The following is a 22,573-nucleotide window of genomic DNA, read 5'->3' as shown; positions in this document are numbered from 1 at the left end:
CTGAGAGCGGAACTTATCCTGATAGATGAGGGCAGCATGTCCAGAAACCTGTTAATACTTTTTCCCTACTGACGAAGGAATAATCCAGAAACACGTGTCTAGGGATGCGCTTTGAAATAATGATGCGAGCACTGGCTATGAACTGAGATCTGAGCGAGAAACATGAACTACATTAACCAAGATGCTAGAGGTAAACACGCTGGACATGTCAGCGGCCTGCTCCCACCCCCTGTGATGTTATAAATGGCTTCCGCAAGCCGCCGAGTTGACGAACTCGGGAGCAGTGCCTGCATGCTGAGAGCGGAACTTATCCTGATAGATGACGGCAGCATGTCCAGAAACCTGTTAATACTTTTTCCCTACTGACGAAGGAATAATCCAGAAACACGTGTCTAGGGATGCGCTTTGAAATAATGATGCGAGCACTGGCTATGAACTGAGATCTGAGTTAGAAACATGAACTACATTAACCAAGATGCTAGAGGTAAACACGCTGGACATGTCAGCGGCCTGCTCCCACCCCCTGTGATGTTATAAATGGCTTCCGCAAGCCGCCGAGTTGACGAACTCGGGAGCAGTGCCTGCATGCTGAGAGCGGAACTTATCCTGATAGATGACGGCAGCATGTCCAGAAACCTGTTAATACTTTTTCCCTACTGACGAAGGAATAATCCAGAAACACGTGTCTAGGGATGCGCTTTGAAATAATGATGCGAGCACTGGCTATGAACTGAGATCTGAGCGAGAAACATGAACTACATTAACAAAGATGCTAGAGGTAAACACGCTGGACATGTCAGCGGCCTGCTCCCACCCCCTGTGATGTTATAAATGCCTTCCGCAAGCCGCCGAGTTGACGAACTCGGGAGCAGTGCCTGCATGCTGAGAGCGGAACTTATCCTGATAGATGACGGCAGCATGCCCAGAAACCTGTTAATACTTTTTCCCTACTGACGAAGGAATAATCCAGAAACACGTGTCTAGGGATGCGCTTTGAAATAATGATGCGAGCACTGTCTATGAACTGAGATCTGAGCGAGAAACATGAACTACATTAACCAAGATGCTAGAGGTAAACACGCTGGACATGTCAGCGGCCTGCTCCCACCCCCTCGGATGTTGTGACCATGTCAACGGGCGCTGAAGGACATTGTATCCAGGGCTGTGTCCGCTGAAGGACGTTGTGTCCATGGCAGGAGGCACTAAAGGACATTGTGTCCATGCAACGGGGGCTGATGGACATTGTATCCAGGGCAGCTGGCGCTGAGGGATGTTGTGACCATGTCAACGGGCGCTGAAGGACATTGTATCCAGGGCTGTGTCCGCTGGAGGACGTTGTGTCTATGGCAGCGGGGGCTGATGGACATTGTATCCAGGGCAGCTGGCGTTGAAGGATGTTGTTTCCATGGCAACCGGCGCTGAAGGACATTGTATCCAGGGCTGTGTCCGCTGAAGGACGTTGTGTCCATGGCTGGAATCACTAAAGGACATTGTGTCCATGCAGCGGGCGCTGAAGGACATTGTATCCAGGGCTGCGTCCGCTGGAGGATATAGTGTCTATGGCTGTGTCCACTGAAAGACATTGCGTCCATGGCTGCGCCTGCTCTAGGGCATTGCTATCTGTTTTGTTCTGCTCGTGTGTACTGTTTATTTATTTATTTATCTTTAAAGTTTCATGTCTGTTGCTTAGCATCGGCTTGTGCAGTGATACTTAAAATTGGCTCAGATGATGTCTGTTGCTTTTGAGCATTCACTTACTAGTATACTCGAAATAAATACATTGTGTACCTCCAGTAAAGTTGGTTAAAGTGGAAACAGAGTTTCCTCTGACGTTCCTTCATCACATGCTCATCTCCCCTCATGTACCTTGTGAACATTCTCTTTAGTCTGTGTGGCTTAAAATGTCCGCCTGCCGCTACAGTCTTGAGTGGCGCCCCCAGGAGCCACGAAAGCATGAAACTGTTAAATGTCCCACTGCGGTGGCTGCATCAACCGGGACCCAGCATCCGTCAGAACCAAAGTCGCTGAAGAAAGGTCCTTTGAGGTGCCTGTCTTTTCCATTCTTTCAGGTTTGATGCTGGAGTCAGGCGGTGGTTTGGCCTCTTCTGTTGGGCTGACTCCTAGAGGTGGCCTTCTTTATGGCTAGGTACGGGGGTGAGTTTCCTGTTGCCATATTATGGGGATACAGGCAGTCTTTGAGATGCTGGAGGACTGCAGGCCAGCTAACGAAGGCCTGTAAAATAGGTATGATGTGATTGCATTTCTGGTCTACCTTGCTGTTCGTGTGTGGAACACAAAGATAAATAATTCCCTTTTCAAAGAGATCAAATATAAACAAAATGGAAATGCAAGTAGATGTTAAAACCCACCCAAGGTTTGGATCATGTGGTATAGGCACTTGTAGTGTCACAGGCCAAAAACTACTAATATTGTCACTAAAGAGAGAAATGACTAAACCTTTTAGATGAAATTACAAGTTGCTGCGATGTGTAACAATAATTATTCAATAATCAACAATATACTCAAGTTTCAATTATTTATTTAAAACCCTTATAAAACACAAAAAACAGATTGTCTCGAAATCCTACAAGTGCAGTTTTATAAAGTGCAAATTCGTGTAGTCACCAGTATATTTCAAAACAGGACACACCATCACTCAGAAGTTCCACAGGCGACAGCAGCAGACCAGTCAACCCTTTCACAAATTGTCACCTATGTCAGCCTCTGCTGCCGGCTTTTTCATGATGACAAGGAGCCACATGTACAAAGGTAATAGTTTGCAATTACCAAATAACGAATTTTTGCAATTTGCTGTTTCGTTATTTCAAACACCAATATACAAATGTATCTTTGACACATTTTGCGATTCCCAGTGGATCGCAAATAAGACCTACTTCATGAATATTACTGAGGTAGGACCCGGTTTTTGACCCCTTTGGAATCACTAAAATCACAGGTCAGCAGATCACCATGTCTGTGATTGCTTTTAAATAAAGCAATCTTTTTTATTTTTTATATTTTAAATGCATTCTGTTTTTATTTACACAAAAAAAGTTTTCTTTTCATTTAAGAGGCAAAATGTTTTTACAAACATTAGGGGTGCCTTAGGGACAATTCCCATTTGCGAATGGGTTCCTACTTGAAGAAGGCAGTAAAATGCAAATGTTTTGCCGCTGGATTTTGGTTGCAAAACATTCACGCATACCACTGCAATTCCATATTAGGAAGGAATGGATGTACGGCATTACGACGCGTACTTTTACAACGCGTGCCGTTACAACGCGTTTTTTTCAACGCAAGTCGTTACCACGACTTGCGTTGGAGGGGGTGCGGACTTAGGAATTATTTAATTTACTATTCCAACACCAGCCTACGTACAGTAGGGAAGGTGTTGGATAGTAAATTAAAAAATTCCTTGTCCTGCAGCGCCCTCCAGCGCAAGTCGTGGTAACGACTTGCGTGGAAAAGACCGCGTTGTAACGGCACGGCGGTGTAACAGCCGGGTCGTAAAGGCTGTTCACCGGAAGGAATGCACTAGACACACTCCTTTCTATTACCGGATCACAAACCCAATTTGCGATTCGGTAATACGTTACCGGATCACAAATAGGGCTCTGTACATGTAGAAAAGCCTTTTTTTGTTCATAAATGGGCAGAATCTGCAAATTAGTCTGTTGGTGACCACAAAACGCCCTTGTACATGCGGTGCTAAGGGCCACATTTACGAACGTTTTAAATATTGAGTACTAATTGTGATTTCCTGTGAACCGCAATTAGGAAATCGCTATTTCAAACATATGAAACTCTTTTGAGTTTCATTTTCGATTCCCAGTGGGTCGCAAATAGACCTACCGTATCTCATGAGTATTAATGAGGTAGGACTTGGTTTACGACCCATGGGAAATCCTTTAAATCAGTGGAATGGTGGTTATGCGATTTAAGCAGAAGCTTGTCAAACTGTATCCAATATTAAAACTCAATAAACAAATTTAAACAAAAAAAAAATCACGGGGATGGTGGTCACTGAGGTCAGCAGACCTCCTTGTCTGTGATTACTTTTAAATAAAGAAATCTTTTGAAAAAAATGCAGCCCGTTTTCCTTAAAGAAAAAATGCGTTTCAAAAACAAAAATGAAAAGTTTACTTTCATTTTTTTTAAAGTAGTCAGTAGTTTGTTGGACCACTGCGTCCCATTTGATAAAGAACAAATGTTTTGTGTCCTCATTTCGGTTGCAAAACATTCATACTTACCACTGCGATTTGGTATAAGAAAGGGACTCCTCTTAACACTCCCCTTCCTGATACCGAATTACAAACCCAAATGGCAATTCGGTAACAGGTAACCAAATTGATATTGGTTTTGGTACATGTTAAGATGCCTTTTTGCTTTCATAAAAAAGGAATCTGTCGATTTGTGACCTAAAATATCTTCGTACATGTGGTCATAAATGTCTTAACTATTTTGGCACAATTCTGGCCCCTGGGGAAAAGTAGCATTTTCAATTTAAAAATAATTTCTTGCAGTGAGCAAACAAATGGATTCAAAGAGGTACTTGACACAATGAGTTTCTGTATGGACGCGTTGAAAGCTGAACTTGTTATAAGTATGGTAATTGATAACATACCGTTTTGCTTACAGCTTGCAGAAGCTTAAGTTTAGCCTGGAATGCGCGGTGAGCATCAATCGCTGGAGTGCATGACAGCTCCTAAAAATAGACTTATTTCTCTTCTGGTGTTTCACGTGCTGTACAAAGTACAAGTAACAACAAAAAAAACACTCACCGACTCTTTGCCAGCTAAGGTTAAGCACTTATTTTGTGTCTGTGCCCTGTGCCTTGGGTGACTTTGTCTAAGCTTTTGGAAGAGTTCATAGTGTTCAGGGGTGCTTGTTGGCTAAGTGGCTTGGCACGATGTTGCCACTTCTTTTTTTACCCCTCTATGGCGGTTCAAGCTTTGCTTGAGTAGATTGAAGTGGAAAGTCTACTCAAATCACTCGCTGGAGGCAGGTGATCAGTGATGTGTGCTGGGTGAGGTGCTGCTCTGGTCCCTTTCCTGGTTGTCAGGAGATTGTGTCAGGTAAGCAATGCTTTGTAGTAGGTTACCAAAAAAGGCTTAGCAATGAATAGATGGGAATTCTGCTGCGTACAACTGGGTATCTCTGTAGAGTTGGTTTGTGACACATTGGTGGAGTTGAAGTTCTCGCTCTGCTACTAATTGATTGCAGCAGCTTTAACAGTATCTGTGGTGGTCTTGTGAGAGCTTCGACAGCCACTAAATAGGTTTGGATTAGTATGTTTGAGGAAGATGGGCAGGTAGTGTGAATAACTTACCCTGATAAGTCTTGGTAGATTGTGTTTGCAGCATGTGGGGTAGTAGTACGATGCTACTCATTCGTTTCAGCAGAGTACGTTTAGGCCTTGTAGGCCTTGTAGGCTGTGCAGTTGTTGACTTGCACCGCCTTTGAATGAGTGCCGCTGATAAATATGGAAAGAGAAACTCTTTCTACAAGAACCAGAATGACATGAACTGGGCCTACCATGCAGTGAATAGCAGCATCCTGCTGGTCAGCATCGCTGAGATACACGTGACTCCCTGAAGAGCGTACTCCATGCTGCAGCCCAGCTTCTCAGAAGTTCAGCGGAATCATTGCCCCCTCCGACAACTCCATTGAATCCAAGCTGCTGGGGTGCCTCAAAGAAAATAAACTCATACAAACCACCTTATTTGGCAATCAGGATTAACATTTGCAGTAGATCGCACAACTCCTGCAGCAGCGGCATCTCTCGTTTTGGAACATCTTGACAATCCAGATTTTCCAAAAGACTTTACTCTTCAAAAAATGCCAGACTGAAGTGTAACCTCCTGGTCACCTGTCTCCACCTGAAGAGATCTCCCTTCCTGGCCAAACTTGTTTTACACTAATCCCAAGCCTCGTTGCCCAGTTCTTTTCTGTAAGCCTGAGACCACCTTGTGTCTGCTTACACCCCCTCTCATTTCCACCCCTTTGATGTGTATCCAACTCTCTTTTGTGGTTAATAAAATAATAAACCGGATGTGCAAATACTGATCCACTTGCAATAACGTTGCATGTGGCGATGCTTATGAACAAAAGGGGGTTCACCGACCGCTTTGAACAGCCGGATCATCAGTGGATGTAAACGTTTGTTACAGGGGAATTTAGTCATTCTTCAGTGCCTTCTTTTCTGTCTACCTTTTGCATTCTGGCTGCAGTCTCACTTGTGCCTGTGGTGGCAGAGCTCCTTCGTAAGTGGGATGCTGCCCCCTCTAAGGCTGCAGACCTTTCCTGGAGCTTGAGTGAGTCAAGAGGAGATGGGAAATAGCGAGTGATCCCCCTCATCACAACAGAGCACCAAATATCTAGTCCCAACAGCCTATCATCTTTTTCTGCTACGTCCAGGTGTTCTAAATAAGTTAGTGATCCCCCCTCACTGCCCCGCCAATGAAATGTCCCTTACTCAATACTATGGCAGGTTCCAAGACTGATAATATGGTGGTGTTAAAGTATTAAAATGAGGAGAGCTAAGGTTCTGAATTGGATGCACTGCTTTCTTTCCAATAGAAGTCAGATGGTTCTTTTGCTGCCTTTCTTGTCCACCTGAGCACCCTTTTTGTGGGGTTTCCCAAAAGTTTGTCCATCAGAAAAAACTCTTTCATCTATATCTGGTTCTTATGGCAGAGATTATTCTCTCTTTTAGTCTGTCCTGGGTGTGCAGTGGGACACACAACTTGTCATGAGTCTGAATGGTAATAGCGAGGAAGCCCACCAAATTTTCACCATTGCCATAATAGAGTGGCAGATTGGATGTCCGAAAAGTGCTTAAAACTTAACTCTCATGAAACAGTGGTGATGGTTGTCCACCTTCAATATGGGCCTTTGTTTGGTGCCCAGTTGCTTTGGAGAATTGTCCATTCCCCACGAAGATTGTAGAAAACCTGGGTGTGGTTTTTAGGTCTCGTCTCTATGCAGCCTTTAGCTGTCTGCCATTGAAAAGACCTGTTGCAGACCATACTAAAACCTGTAATTGATTTTGCTCATGATTGGTTGGCTTTCTTGTCACTCTTGTTTGCTTGCTTCTTATCCAATGGCTTTCTTCCCTCTTCTTGTGTTTGATCCTCTCATAGAGCTTAGCTGCTTTACCATCCTTTGTTTTTTCTTTCCCTAAAACTTCTATTAGATTTTTAACAATAACAACAACACGAGACAAGGCTAAAGGGTAGGGTCATAAAAGGGAGAGACAGCAGAGGTGGGCAAAAGGATTGTCATATGCTAATACCCGTAATGTGCTGGCAGAGAAGGTGTGAAACAGCAATCTAGCGTCTGAAAGTGTACCCACCATGCCCCACATATCTTGTCATTCCTATGGGGAGGCCCCTGGCATTGTAAACTTCCTTCTCCAAAAGGGTACAATGGTACAAGTCCTACCATCCCACTTGGATAGATCTTCTCTAGATCTCCATCTGCGGAGTATGTCCCTCTTGGTGAGAATCCACGCCAAGAAACTACTGCTTCTGGAGCTCCCCGTTCCTCAAGCAAACCCAAGAGGGCCACTTTGGGTGTAAGTTGAAGGGCCTGCCCAATATGTTTACCAGTGAGTCCTCATTGAAGGGCCGGAACTTTGAGTAACCGGGCAGTTCCAAACCATTTGAAAGAATATACCTTTTGCAATTGCACAGCTAGTACATGTGAGATCGGATTCAATGCCCATTCTCCAGAGCATTTCATGAGTGTAATAAACCATTTACACATGGTTGAACTGTATCAGATGAAGACAGGCCAAAATGGACAATACATGTGGGCAGTTCTGGCCTTCCTCACGTTGTCATTATACAAGGCTTCCAAGTTCTCCTGTCATTTGGCTCATAAGTGGTCCAGAGACCTGGCCATGTTGCTTATGAAGAATCAGTAAATTCTCAATATGGCTCTGATACCACGGAGCTTAAACATCAGCTTGGTCTCCAGTTGGTTAAGCTCTGGGAGGCCCTGAAGAGGCTTGAGCATGTGTCTCTATTGTAGGAACCAGAAGCATTGAGATTTGAGCAACATAACCTCCTCAAAGGACTTCAGATGGCTACCGTGCCAGACATCTCCCATTTAAGTGAGGCCTATATTTGACCTCTCCGTTGAAATCTAGGGATTTGGTGGCACATAGAAGATAGTCACCTGACTACAGTGGGGTTTCTTGTATGGGTTTTTGGTACCGTCCAACCAACATGCCTGAATGTGTTATACCAAGCCTGTAATGTCATTTCTGTGGCCTCAGGTAGTGATACATGGATCTTGGAGCCATAGAGAAAATAGGCCCCCCTTTTCCCAGAACAGGTCTAGCTGTAACCCATGAGCCAGATAGTCTCTTTCCCTGAAAAGCCAGTCAAGGATTAAATGGTCACTTATAGAACTGACTGTCTGTGGCACCTAGCCCACTTGTGAAGGTAGAAAGGGTGCATTTGGCATAGATACCCTAAGTTGCCTATCTGCCCACAGAATATCCCAGAGTGAGGCATTGAAGCATGGAGTCTGTGGAAAGTCCAAGGCACCACCTTAGATAGAAAGTTCTGTATGGTGTATAGCCACCGGAGAAGTGCGATAATTTAATTTAGAGCTATCTAGCTGAGGATAAATAGCAGAACCGTCAACCATCTTTTCAAATCTTGATTCGGTTTCCCAAGAAGGGAGGGTATGTTGGCGCCTCAGCATGTGTGTGAAGACAAGCATGGCAAGTGGACAGTGGCAGTGTCCCTGCTGCTTGGACGGCGCAAACACTAGCGCGATCGCTGATGTGATTTTAAAGCTGAGTGAAGAGTTTTAATTGATTTTAAACTGCGAGCGTGCTCATTCATTAGTGAAGGACAGTGGGAGGAGAGCGATTAGGCTCCCTCGTGTGCTGTGGAACTTTACTGGGGCACGGCAGGACCACCGAGGTCTTTTGACAGCTAGACTGTTGGGGAAAGTTAACTGGGGGCAGTGTTTCCTACCTGACGGCAGCGTCAGCAACAGCAACAACACACAGGAGGGCTGGGCTTGTTTTCTTCCTTCCCGCCCCGTTCTGACGCCGGTGACCAGCACCGTTCGTGCAGAGGGCGTGGAAGGTCCAAGCCAGATACTTCTGGTGCGCGGGCAGCGCTCTAGTGTTTCAGACGCTGGGGGAGGTTAAAAGGCGGATGCCAGCACGGCAGCGCAGCGGACGAGCGCAGCGGACGCGCCGAAGGCGAGCCCGTCTGCGCCCGTCCGCGGGCCAGGGCCCAAACCCCTGGCCAATTGGGGAGAAGGATTCGATGGAGTAGAGAGCAACTCCTGAATCTCCGCAGTAATATCTCCAGGGTGTGCCAGCAAAGCCTGAGAGTGGAGATGGATAAGGACTGCAAGCACTGCGGGTTTTGCTGCAAGACGAGGAGAGAGGGGAAACAGGAGTATGCTAGCCTAATCTGTGGGTTGTTTAATGTAAGATCCTTGCCCAAACATAAATTAGATGTCTATGACCTACTTACAGAGAATCATTTCGATCTCCTGTTCCTCACAGAGACATGGTTGGATGGGGACTCCGCTGCAGACATAGTGGAGGCACTCCCTGAGGGCTACCAAATGATTAGGCAGGATAGACCACTGGGTAGAGGGGGGGCATAGCCATCGTATTTAAACAACCGCTATGCTGCCAAATGGAGCGAGCGCCCATCTCTGATAGTGAGGCAGACGCTTTCACTATTAAAGTGAATGGTGGCAACACAGTGAAAGGCTTCCTGATCTACCGACCACCGGGCCCTTACACTAGGTTCACGGATAGTCTGGTAGAGGGTTGCACTGAGGCCGCACTACGCAGAGATAAGTTCCTCGTGTTGGGGGATCATAACATCCATCTGGAAGATCCCCTGAACAGGGGGGCAGTGGACCTCAGGCAGGAACTACAGGCCCTGCAGCTAGAGCAAAGAGTAAAGTCCCCCACCCATCAGATGGGTCATCTATTGGACCCGATATTTGCCAACTGGGGGGAGGTAGAGGTCAAAGCTGTCAGCCCTGTCCCATCGGAAAAGATATTCCTCAACTATCTTAGCCGCAAGTGGACTACATTTTTGCCAGCAAAATTTAATGCGGCACTGACAGTAGGAGGGGGACCGGGGGGTGAGGACGTGGAAACAGCCAGTAACAATTTGACCAAACGTATCACAGAGGCTCTGGATTGCACGGCCCCTCTCTGCCGGAAGAAGGCGGGCTGCCGTATTCAGAGAACGGCCCCGTGGTACAGCGACGAGCTGCGGGCAGCTAAGGCAGAGTGCAAGCGCGCAGAGAGGCAGTGGCGGATAGCCTTTAGGGCCCAGGTTAAACAAGAATACTTAGTAAAGAGGCGTATTTACCATGGGAAGATCAGGAAGGCTAAAGCAACCTACTATGCCGATAAAATCAGAGAGGCAGAGAACTCCGCGAAATAATTATTTCTGATTTACAAGACTCTTTCGGCTGGTAAGTCCGCCATTGCACCAGGGGACTGCTCGGTGGACTCGTGCAATCGTATAGCGGACTTTTTCGCGGAAAAAGTTTCTAAAATATATTCCTCCTTCCCTAGCCAGATAATGACAGGACCTGAGTTTGTTGAATCTCCTAGGGTTCACCTGTGCTGGACAATTTCATTACTCCTCCTCCAGAAATACTGATACAGATCTGTAGGCTGGTAAAATCGGGCTCTCCCAGGGACCCGATATCCCCTAAACGTTTGGCCGACAGCCTACCGCTTTTGGAGCCCTACATTAGGCATCTTTTAGATGTCTCTTTTAGGACCCATACTGTGCCCAAAGACTGGAAACAGGCGGTAGTGCTCCCCCTGCAAAAGAAGCCAAACATCAGCTTTGAAAAACTTGAAAATCTTCGCCCAATTTACCCTACATGGCCAAAGTGGCGGAGAAGGCCGTGAATATGCAGTTAATGGAGTTTGTGGAGGAGGCAAGTCTCCTTCACGATACTCAGTTCGGATTCCGGCCACGACATTCTACGGAGTCAGCCCTACTTAGGGCAGTTGAGACCTTCAGGCAGGAGGTGGATGAAGGCAAAACAATGGCCTTGATCCTGTTAGATCTCAGCGCAGCATTCGACACTGTAGCTCATGCCACCTTGCTACAGTGTCTGAACAAAGGTGGGATCTCTGGTGCTGCGCTGAAGTGGATCCAGTCTTTTTTGACTGACAGAGGCTTTCAGGTCAGGCAGGGAGACCACTATTCGAGAGTGGTTGATCTGGGTCAGGGCGTGCCCCAGGGGTCGTCCCTGAGCCCGACTCTTTTTAACCTGTATGTCTCCCCAGTGGGTACCATAGTAGAGAGCCATGGGCTCCGCATAGTGTCGTACGCCGACGACACGCAGCTGGCCATCTCCCTATCGCGCGCGCCCGGTCTTGCTGCAGAGAACTTTAGAGTTTGCATGCAGGAGTTGGCAGACTGGATATCTGCCAACTGCCTCAAATTAAACGGCAGCAAGACGGAGGTGCTTGTGGTGGGAGGAGGCTCTTCAGTATGGTCGTCGGCATGGTGGCCACCTTGTCTGGGGATGACACCTACCCCGTGTCAAGAAGCCAGAAATCTTGGGGTTTGGCTTGATGTTGACCTCACATTCGGACCCCAGATCAACCGAGTTGTGGGGGTATGCTTCGGTGTCTTAAAGAGCCTGCGGAGATCCTGGACTTGCTGCCGGTGGAGGCCCGCAGGACGCTGGTGCATGCCCTGGTAACGGCGCGACTGGACTACGGCAATTTGCTATATCTGGGGGCGACGGGAAAGAACATCAGTCGCCTCCAGGTGCTGCAAAATGCAGCGGCCCGCCTGGTCTTGAGATTACCATGAAGGTCGGCATCGTGGAGAGTGCTTCAGGCACTCCATTGGCTCCCTGTGAGAAGCAGGATTGAGTATAAGGCATTATGTACATGCCACCGCATTCTGTATGGCAAGGCGCCTATACCACTGCGGGACCTGATTTCTCGCTATGAGCCATCCCGAGCCCTGCGCTCTACTGGGGCAGGGCTAGTGAAAGTCCCCAAAGTAGGAAAGGCTCGGATGGGGGGCAGGTCCTTCCGATATTTGGCAGCCAGAGGCTGGAACGATCTGCCGTCGGAGCTGCGCCAGGAACCTTCCGAATCCAGATTTAGAGGGAAACTTAAAACCCATCTCTTTCTCCGCTAGACTTGCACTGCTTCCGGCCATTTTATTCTGTCACTTCCACTTGTCATAGCGTGGGGACACGTCGGTGCGCGTAACCAGGCGCTCTACAAATCTCGCCGCCTGGAACCTAGGAGTGCATTCCACTGTTGTCCGGACAACAGTGGAATGCACTCCTAGGTTCCAGGCGGCGAGTCGTCCTGCACAAAACGGAACAGGACGTGAAGATATGGCCACACTGTGAGTCCATGTGGCACGCCAACCTCTTAACCACAATTGTATCCAGGCGAATAGCAGGAGCACTGACTGCGGGTAAAACCGTGAGTTAACTGAGGAGAGTAATGAATCTAGGTCTTTTCTCTTCTGTCCTAACGGTGTGGGCACGCCTTAGCGTGCGTGGATCCCCGTAGGACGGTGTATTTGTATTATAATAATGGTCCTGATGAAAGCTGAGCTTAGAAAGCAGTAAACAGCAGAAACATGTTGACCACTCACACCTGGTCACGGGGGTTCTAATATAAATCTCCAAGTGACCTTACTGTTTTTAATGTGAACATCTGGCCCTTTAATAAAGTTTGTTGGGGTCCAGCTGTGATCTTTTATTACACCACTCATTTGTCACTGATCACATATATCACGTTTTTTGTAACATCTGCTCCGCTGCATTTGCAGGCGTCGAAGCACACAGGGGGGGGATAGTCGGCCCCTCCTGTGACGAACCCCATGATGAAGCATGTCACCACTTGGGTGAGTGAGGGTTCTTTTAGAAAATAGTTTTTTCGGTCTTTGACCGCACATTCTATTTAGTTTAGTCACTGTGTGTTTCCTCACTAAGGCATCTTGTCGTTTTGAAATTCACAATAGTAGGCGCTCTTTTGTTGTTAGTAATTGTGACTTAGGGGTAGGAGAGTAGCCAGCTATACCCTTTCTCTCTGGTACAAACTGGGAAAGAAGCCATTGAGAGTTGGGTGAAATGCGAATCGACGGTAATGCCAAGAGCAGGGGTTTGAGGTTACTCTAACCTTCTAGATTTACAAACAGAAAAGGGCTGTTTTAGGAGCTTGTTTGCAATGACCCAGAGCTTTGCAACATTTGCCTGTCATCAAGAGCTGGGTATGCCCTTTATAGAGGATTTAATTACGGTACAACCCATTTTATTGTGGCGTAAGTTCTGGACTTGAGAGGAGGTCTTATTGCTGGATGGATTAAGCCGCGGATATTCCATGAATACAGCGTATTGAAGCTTTTGCGCTTTGAGGCTTTTGCAGAGTTTTTGGAGCTCCGAGACCTTAGGTGGAATTAGTAAAGCTGAGATTTAAAAAAGCTTTGGATGAATTTGCTAGAGGTAGAAGGGTTCAGTAGTGAATGTGCTAAGCCTAGTGCCATCTAGAATTAATTACTGCTAACTTGTAATAGCCTCCAAACCTAGCTTGGAGATTGGACATAACCCTCAAGGGCAGATATGTTTTAACGAGATTTTGGTTCAGTACTGTTAATCGACTTGTAAGATATACTAGGATTAACGACTGGTCCGCTACACTTAGAAATGCCCTTGTGCTGGTCATTCAGATTCAGTACTAAGCACAATACACTTTTTTGTTTGTTTGTGTACTATGATGTACAGAGAAGGCAACGTGTTTCACCTGTTTTAAGGTAAAGGAATTTTAGGCAAAGCAGACCAACTCTAATTGTTCTCAAGTAACTATGTCCATTACAGATTTGCCGTGAAATTTCCACTTTCATAAGGCAGGCTATTTTTATTCGTAAAAATATGGTTGATCTGTGTTTTAACGCTGTGCTTATATTGAGCAATATGAACATTGAATCTATGAATTGATTTTATGGGTAGAGGTAGGTTTTAATGTATTGATTGTAGTGATTTTCTGTGTATTTATTTTTTTGCTTTTATGGTTTTAAATGTAGCCGAATAAAGCTTAATATGATGATGATTGACAAACACATTTACCTTCCTGCCAGTGGCTTCAACAAGGCTTTCGCCATGCATGGTGTCCTTGGTCCTGGAGTCCGTGGTCAGGGCGGTGAGGAAAAATAGTGTAAAGCTATATCATTTGGATTCTGGTGTCCGTTGAGCTTCTACCAAGATCCTAGTGCTACCTCCTCTGCTTGATCATAAACCCTGTATGTTATCAAGGTTACTTAACCCGTTAGATGGCACATGGTCCTTCCAGTTTACACTTTGATTAAAGAGGTTTAATTCTATCATGAGTGCAGTTTCATGCAGCACTCATGGGTTCTGATAATATTATGCGCATGTTATGTGACTAACTGCCCTTGAAGACCAGATTCTGCCGTCCATGATTGATTCATTTGATATATACGTTTACCATAATTAATTAATTGCATTATATGTTTGTTTTTTCAGCTTAAATTTTAAGAACCCTGAGGCTGTCCGGTCACTAACTTGCACGCTGCTGAAGGAAGATTTCGGACTTGTGATCGATATACCTGTGGAACGACTTATTCCTACTGTACCTCTGAGGCTAAATTATATCCACTGGGTTGAAGACCTGATTGGACACGATGAGTCGGACAAGAAAATGTTGCGGCGGGGCATTGACATAGGTAATGTAGGAGCCCAACCAATGCTAGTTGGGGCACTTGGTCGAGCTGGCGCTGTATTTGTGCACCATAGTCTAGGACTGTTTGAATTGGGAAGGCAAAGGGATTAATACGTTTTTCGTTTGATTTGTCATTAAAATCCAGTATAACTGTTTTAAAAGTTAAAACGATCGCTCAAAAGTTGGATTAACTACTGTATTAGTATGTTTTAAAGACATTAAGGTAGTAAAAAAACAAGCACTGGCAAAGCCAGTAGGTCTCTTATAATAGATTGATTGAATAGATTGGATAGGAGTCAAGATTGGAGTGGAGTGAGATAAATTGGGGAAGAGTGTAGTATAGTGGGGGGTTTGGAGTATGGTGGAGTGGGGTAGATAGTGTGGATTTGAGTTGGGTAGATTGGATTGTAATGGGGTAGAGTTGAGTGGAGTAGATTTCAGTGGAGTATATTGGAGTGGGGTAGATTGAAGAGGGATAATTGGAGTTAGGTAGATTGGAGCGGGTATTGGAGTGGAGTTGGGGAGATTGGGGTGGGGTTGGGTGAGGTAGATTGTAGCGGAGTGGAGTATATTTGAGTGGAGTAGATAGATTTTAGGAGTGTGCAAGATTAAATTGGTGTGTGATAGAGTGGATTTGTGTAGATTGGGTGGATTGGAGTGGGGTAGATTGCAGTGCGGTGGAGTGGGGTAGATTGTGGTGGAGTGGGGTAGATTGTGGTGGAGTGGGGTAGATTGTGGTGGAGTGGGGTAGATTGTGGTGGAGTGGGGTAGATTGTGGTGGAGTGGGGTATATTGTGGTGGAGTGGGGTAGATTGTGGTGGAGTGGGGTAGATTGTGGTGGAGTGGGGTAGATTGTGGTGGAGTGGGGTAGATTGTGGTGGAGTGGGGTAGATTGTGGTGGAGTGGGGTAGATTGTGGTGGAGTGGGGTAGATTGTGGTGGAGTGGGGTAGATTGTGGTGGAGTGGGGTAGATGGTGGTGGAGTGGGGTGATTGTGGTGGAGTGGGATAGATTGGAGTGGACTCGGGTAGGGGTAATTTAGATTGAGGTAGATTGGACTGGAATCGGGTAAAGTGGAGTGGGTTGTATTGGGGTACATTGGAGTGGGGTAGATTGCGGTAGATTTGAGTGGAGTGTGATAAATTGAGTGGAGTAGAGTGGAATGGGATAGATTGAGGCAGAGTTGAGTCGGATAGATTGGGGTGAAGTGGGATAGATTTGAGTGTGGTAGATTGGATCGTAGTGGAGTGGATTGGGGCAGATTGGAGTGCGGTGGGGTAAATTGGGTTGAGGTAGATTGGAAGTGGGTAGATTGGAGAAGGGTAGGTTGGGTGAATTGGAGTGGGGTAGATTGGAGTTTAGTAGTTTGTGGTAGGTTGTGGCAAACTGAAGTGGCTGAGATTGGGGTAGATTAGAGTGGGGTATAGTTTTGAAAAACCTACGTCCGTTTACAGATTTACAGAATCTTCCTTGGCACATTACTTACTGGTGCATTGTGCTTTAAGGTTCCGGTCGTTTTTCTTATACCTCTTGGCCATGAAAAAGTCAGTTTGCTGAAACACGTGTCGGCTGCCAGTGTTTTGTATATGAGTTTTGGGAAGAAAAGAATAAGAAAAATAAGAGAAAGGAATACTTTAAAGGGACTCCCTTTGATTACTACTTTGGTTACTGCCTATGATACAAGATGGACTAATTTTGTGTGCCTCGGCATATGTGTATGCATTTGTAACTCTACGGAGACGTTTCTCTCTAGAGTGTGTCTCTTTGAGGGTGGAAAGAGATTCTTTGCCTGGAGAGCACCACATTTTACTAAACAGACGTCTATACCACTTTCCGGTTGACTCAGTTAGTAGATGTGCATCCGCAAGTACGTATTGCTACCACTATGCGTTTGTGTGAATCACTTAGTATGCACACAATTCTACTGCCAAGTACTGGAAAGTAGTGAGGCTTCAGGAGTAAGTGGCAATTAGTGTAGAGTATTGTTTATACATGTATTTTGTTTTCTGAGTGTGTTTTCTTTCTAACTGCCTGGCTATCCTTTCTATCCTTATTTGACAATCCTCAGCCGTGGAATTTTCTTCAAAGTGCAGGTGATAAATAGGTAGAATAGAAAGGGGTTCTAAGTCATGCAAAATGTCCCTGCTCCTCAGTTTTTTTCTGGTATCACCTGGTGTTCAACCCATACCGTAGAAGAATTGGAAAACGGTGTTCATGCATTATGTGAGAGTGTGTGACACGTCACTTAGAGCTGAAAGAAAATGTTAGTTATTGCTTGGTTCTGAGGGTCAAGATGTTTTTGAACATCTGCCTTACTTGTTGGATGCTGATACAGCGAATCTAAATCAGTATGAAAGATGTCTCAAGAGAATTGACTTGCATTATCTCATAAACTGAGCATAGTTCGTGAACATTATCACTTTGGGAACAGGATGCAAAGTCAAGGAGTAACGGTTGAGCGATATCGAACTGAGGTACACAGGTTAGCTTCAACCTGTAGATTTGGCGGATCCAGCGAAGAACGTCTAAGGGATCAGTTTATGTTAGGTTGGAAAAAGCCAAAGAATCTATGTGGTCAAAAGTATTGACCACGGCAAAGACTCACGAGCATTCTAAGAAATGTGTAGAAATAATCCGTAATGAGTTATCACGAGTCACCAAAAGTGAAAAGGTGGCAGTTAAACTGGTACAATATAGGTCAAATGTTGGCAATGCATTACAAGACAAAACAGTGACTGGTAAGGTATCTCAAGATAGAGGGGGTACACACAGCAAGCCCGCTAATGTGTTTTCGGGTAGGTGTTTTTGTTTTGGCACTGTGGGTCACATGGTAAATTACAAGAGTGCCAACGCTGGAAAACGGTGTATAGCAACTGCAGCAAGAAGGGTCATTTTCAAAATACTGTAAGACATCTCACAGCATGAAGAAAGTCAGTGAGGTAGACTGTGAAGGAGATGATGTCGTAGGTGAGGTAGTAGTTTTGCAAACTAAAGAACACACATCTGAGGGGCCCCTTGAAACGGTAGAGGTTAATGGTGAATCTGTAACAATTTTCTTTGACTCTGGAGCCAAGATTACTTTGATACCCAAGATGTTCTAAGAACAAAAACTGCAAAGGAAGGTGAGTTAAACCTAGAATATATGGGGGTGAGACAATAAAATTGGTAGGATATTTTTTGGGGCACCATTGAGTTCAAGAACCGTTTCCTACCAGTTAAAATCTATGTTTCCGTCAAAGGTGATTCCTTTATAAGTTGGTATCACCAAAGGGGTCTTCTTGCCTAGCTAGATCCTAATGAGAGTCCAACGGTCAGAGTGAAAGAAAAGCCAGTGGTAAGGTCTATCTCAGATGGCTGTAATGGGTTACAAAATACATTTCACAATGTATTTAAACGGGACTTGGGTTGTCTCAAGAATTATGTGCATGCAATTAAGCTCAAAGCGGGTGCTCAACCAAAGATTGCCAAGGTGAGGAATGTACCTTCGTCCATCAAGGAGAGCATGAGGAAAGAACTAGAGAAGTTGATAGAAATGGTATTATGCAAGAGGTGGAATCTTCTCAATGGCTTGTGCCTGTTGTAATGTCACGCAAAGCCAATGGGGAGGCCAGATTGTGTGTTGACTTGAGGGAACTCCACAAGTCAGTGGTGGTGGATCACTATCCACTGCCCAATATCAATAAGATGTTGAGTTCTCTCAACGGTGCTAGACATTTTTCATCATTGGATTTGAGTTCGGCATACCATCAGATTGAGCTTGACTCAGCCTCAAAACATTTAAAAACTTTTATTACTACCATTGGCACGTATAAATATTTAAGGATGCTGTTTGGACTCATATCTGCAGCCTCTGTCTTTCAGAGAGAGCTATGGAAAGAGTATTAAAGGGAGTAGAGGTGTTAAGGTGTATTAATCAGGACAGTGTGCTTGTGTTTGAATCTAATATAGGTGAACACAATAGAAGGTTGCCTGGTGTATTAGGAAGATAGCAAAAAGCCGGTTTGACATTAAAGTGTGAAAAATGCAAGTTAATATCCCAGAAATAGAGTATTTGGGGCATATGACAACTGGAACTGATATTCGGCCCAAGGGAAGCTCTGTAGAGGCAATTAAGAACTTATCATTCACCATTACCAGAAGGGTAAAGAGCAGTTGGTAAAATTTCTCAGGAAGTTGGAATTTTACTGTAAGTTTGTGCCGCAATTTGCTGAAAGAACTGAATGTATGAGACTACTGCTGAAGAAGGGCAAGGAGTTTGTATGGTGTGGGGCATGTCTGAAAGAATTTGATGCTATCAAATCTAGTTTTGGAAATGCTGCGGATTTGGAAATACGAAGGACGAGACTGTTCTCGTGACTGATGCCAACTCCAAAGGTTTGGGTGCTGTCTTATTTCAAAGGTCAGGGCGGTGTTTAGAACTGTTTTAATTATATCATGTGGTTTGAAAGGTGCTGAAATAAATTAATCTGTAATTGAAAAGGAGGAACTAGGTGTTTTCTGGGCAGTAAGAAAGCTACCGAACTTTCTTTGGGGTGTAAGTTTCAAACCAAGACAGACCACAAGCCTCTCAATGAGGTCTTTTCAAAGAAAGGTATTAGTCAGATTTCCAGTTGACTTCGGAGGTGGGTAGTTGCCCTTCAAGAATTTGAGTTTGAATTAACCTATCTGCATGGGGCGAGCAATTTGCAAGTAGATTGCCTCTCTAGGATGTGTCTTGTGCAGGAAGGAGGTGATTGTTTCTCTGATGAATGATTTGGAGGTGCAGAGTTTGATGAGGAACTAAATAAATGCATGTTTGATTACAGGAGGAGTCGTACAAGTAGATGAATAGAAGAAAGAGCTCCTAGAGGAGGAGTGTGTACAGGAAGGCATTAAGATGATCACTAGTGGTTGGGTTAGCTGAAATAAGCTTAATGATGTTCTATCTGGATTTTAACAGGTGAGATATGAGTTAAGTGTGATTTATGGATTGTTGTTAAGCGGTAGCAATTTAGTGCCCCTTCAGAACTTGAGAAAAAAACTGATTGATAACGCTCATGCCAGTCATACGGGCTTGTCTAAAACCAAGGAATGTGTTAGAGAGGGTTACTGGTGGCCAAATATGGATTTGATGGGGGAAAGAGAAGTAAGATATTATGTTGAGTGTATGTGGAGCGATAAGGTACTGAAATGCAGGACGCAGCCTTTGGTTTTAAGAGAGCAAGCTGCAGGTCCATGGGTGGACATTACTATAGACATTTCTGGGCCTGTGAGAGTGAAGACTTGTGATAGGTATGTTCTGGTATATATGGATATGTACTCGCGCTGGTCAGAGATTACAATGGTGAGTTCTGTGGAATCCAGGGATGTTATTTGTTTTTTAGCGGAACTATTTGAAAGAAAAAGCTTTCCTTCCACCATTCTTACTGACAATGGGGTTCAGCGTACCTCAGAGATGGTAAAAAGAAATGTTGAGGAAGAGTGGGATAAAGCACAAAAAAGCGGCGCTCTATCAGCCAAAAGCCAATGGAGTTCTGGAACTCCTTATTAAGATTTTGAAAGAACATTTGCAGCAATCTTTGATGTGTGGAATGAATTGGGAAGTAAGCATGAGAGAAAAAGTAAAGGAATATCGCCTTACTCCTCACTCAACCACAGGAGTGTCAGTTTCAATTGTTCAGGTGAAGGGTGCCTAACAGTGAGATGCTCCCAGGATGGATGAATGACAAACAGATGGTGGTGGATGATCAAATTAGTAGAGTGACAGAATGGAGAGAACGGGAAGAATAGAAAAAGCTGTGAGCAAACGAGTTGTATGAGAAGCACAAGGCGGTGAAAGAAACAGTGGTGTGTGGGGGATCGGAATAAAATCAAATCTCCAAGTAAAGATGGTGGGAAAACTTTGTAATTTTGTCAACCATTTAAAGTGATAGTTTTTTAGGAATGCAGTGAAAACCAATGATCAAAGAATTTGGAATTTAAACAGAGCGGCAAAATATTCTTCGTGGATAGAGGGAATGCTGAGTTCATAAACTGAGTGGTTCACAGTGTCAGACCACGACGTGTGAAGAGAACGGCAGTGCGCTCACAGGATTGTATGATGCACTGTTCCATTTTGTTTTCAGACTTTCTTAGTTATTCTTGTTGATTTCATTTGTGTATAGGATGCTGTGGCTTATGTGTTCATTAGATAAAGTGAGGGAGGTGATATGGTATTCTGTAACTGAGTAGCCCGTTTACCAGGGATGTATGTCATCACAACGCATGCTTTTACTCCGCATGCCATTACATCGCAGTTTTTACAACGCAAGTCCTTACAACGACTTGCACTGGAGGGCGCTGTAGGATAGGGAATAGTTTAATTTACTATCCAACACCTTCCCTACTATCCACGGGGACTGGAGTTGGAATAGTAAATTAAACTATTCACTATCCAGCGCCCCCCAACGCAAGTCGTTTAACTTGTTAGTAAGGATTTAGTGGTGATACTGTTTCTCTGTGCTTCCTTTCGATAGACCTAAAGGATTAAGACTAGGATTTTTGTATGTTTTAAAAACTTCTTACTGAAGGTACCCCACCCCATATTGCATAACTTGTATATTCATCCTATTCCACCTGTTATACGTCCATGATGTTAGCTCAGTTATAACTGAGATGGACTGGGTCTCTTTTGAATAGCTAATGGCAGTCACCTTTGCGTTTTGGTCAATATGTATGTGCTGGGCAGGACATCGCACTTGAGTGATTTCAACCCCTTATCATTGCCGCTCCATTTTTATTTTTAACCACAAATTGTATTTGGTAATTTTGCAATATATCGGGCAGAAACCCCACAGTGGCATATATGAGCATTTAGACAACACATTCTTTTTTGAATCGGCATTACAACCGGACGGTACTCGCACATCGACATTGGGTCTTGAGCTGTCTGCATTCTACACTTATTCAATCGCAGCAGTTAAGGCGTGCATAGGATTAGTAGCTCGTCCATACGATTACAACCGCTTTGTATAAACTTACCTTTAGAAGAACTGTGTATAGAGGCAGATCGGTGTCCTCATTTCATACATCTATTTTGCTTCCAAGCTTTAGATTCAGGATTGATATAATTCTATACAGAGACATCTTTGGACTCTTTCTCTGCCACATCTACTTTGACAATTAGACCGGACCTACAGTAAATTTTAACTTTGAGTTATACCTGTCATGACTATTTACAACAATTACAAAATCTGATACACCAAAGATTTAGCTATACTTACCCAGTGAACATACTAGGTGGAACTCCTGAGGAAGGCAGTGGGCTGCCGAAACGCGCGTTGAGAGACAACTTGGAAACCACCCGAAAATGATGTGTTCAAATGAATTTTTATTACTACAGCATATATAGCTGATCAATTGACTATATTCTCATCAAACAGAGAATTGAATATCAGAAAATCTATAAAGAAGTATGAGTGCATGATGAATGACTGTAATCCGCATGTTACTTAGTTAAATCGTCTTATAGATACAGATTGATCAGACCTTTTTTAAAATGTACTATTATATATAACTAATAAATGATTTTTGTATTTTTCTAACCCGTAGTGTCACTACTTTTTATTTGACATTATCGAGCTTGTTTTAAGCTAACCATAAAGTTGAAGTTGCCCTAGTTTATTTACAGCATTTGGACAACACATGCAGCAATAACCGTTACCACTAAAATAAACACCCCATGCCAAACATGCAGGTAAACAAAAAGTAAGAACAATATGCAGACAGTGTTCGGATCCCTAGATACAGTACATGATGCAGCAGGTTCCCAAGATTCATCCCAATAAGACAGTGATATAATCAAACAACATGGTTGGGAGTAATG

At 44.5% G+C, this 22,573-nt stretch overlaps 1 protein-coding gene across 1 annotated transcript in view; it reads left to right on the top strand.

Annotated features, from left to right (window-relative positions):
• METTL16 (methyltransferase 16, RNA N6-adenosine) overlaps positions 1-22,573 on the top strand; it is a 513,950-nt gene that overhangs the window by 184,707 nt on the left and 306,670 nt on the right. Inside the window, exon 3 of the mRNA XM_078679306.1 lies at positions 14,536-14,735. Coding sequence (XP_078535432.1) covers positions 14,536-14,735 — 200 coding nt within the window. The remainder of the gene's footprint in view (positions 1-14,535; positions 14,736-22,573) is intronic.

The sequence above is a fragment of the Lissotriton helveticus genome, chromosome 3_1 (genome assembly GCF_964261635.1).
Source record: "Lissotriton helveticus chromosome 3_1, aLisHel1.1, whole genome shotgun sequence".
Classification (NCBI taxonomy): domain Eukaryota; kingdom Metazoa; phylum Chordata; class Amphibia; order Caudata; family Salamandridae; genus Lissotriton; species Lissotriton helveticus.
The sequence above is the reverse complement of the archived record's forward strand: the minus strand, read 5'-3'. Positions and strand labels throughout refer to the sequence as shown.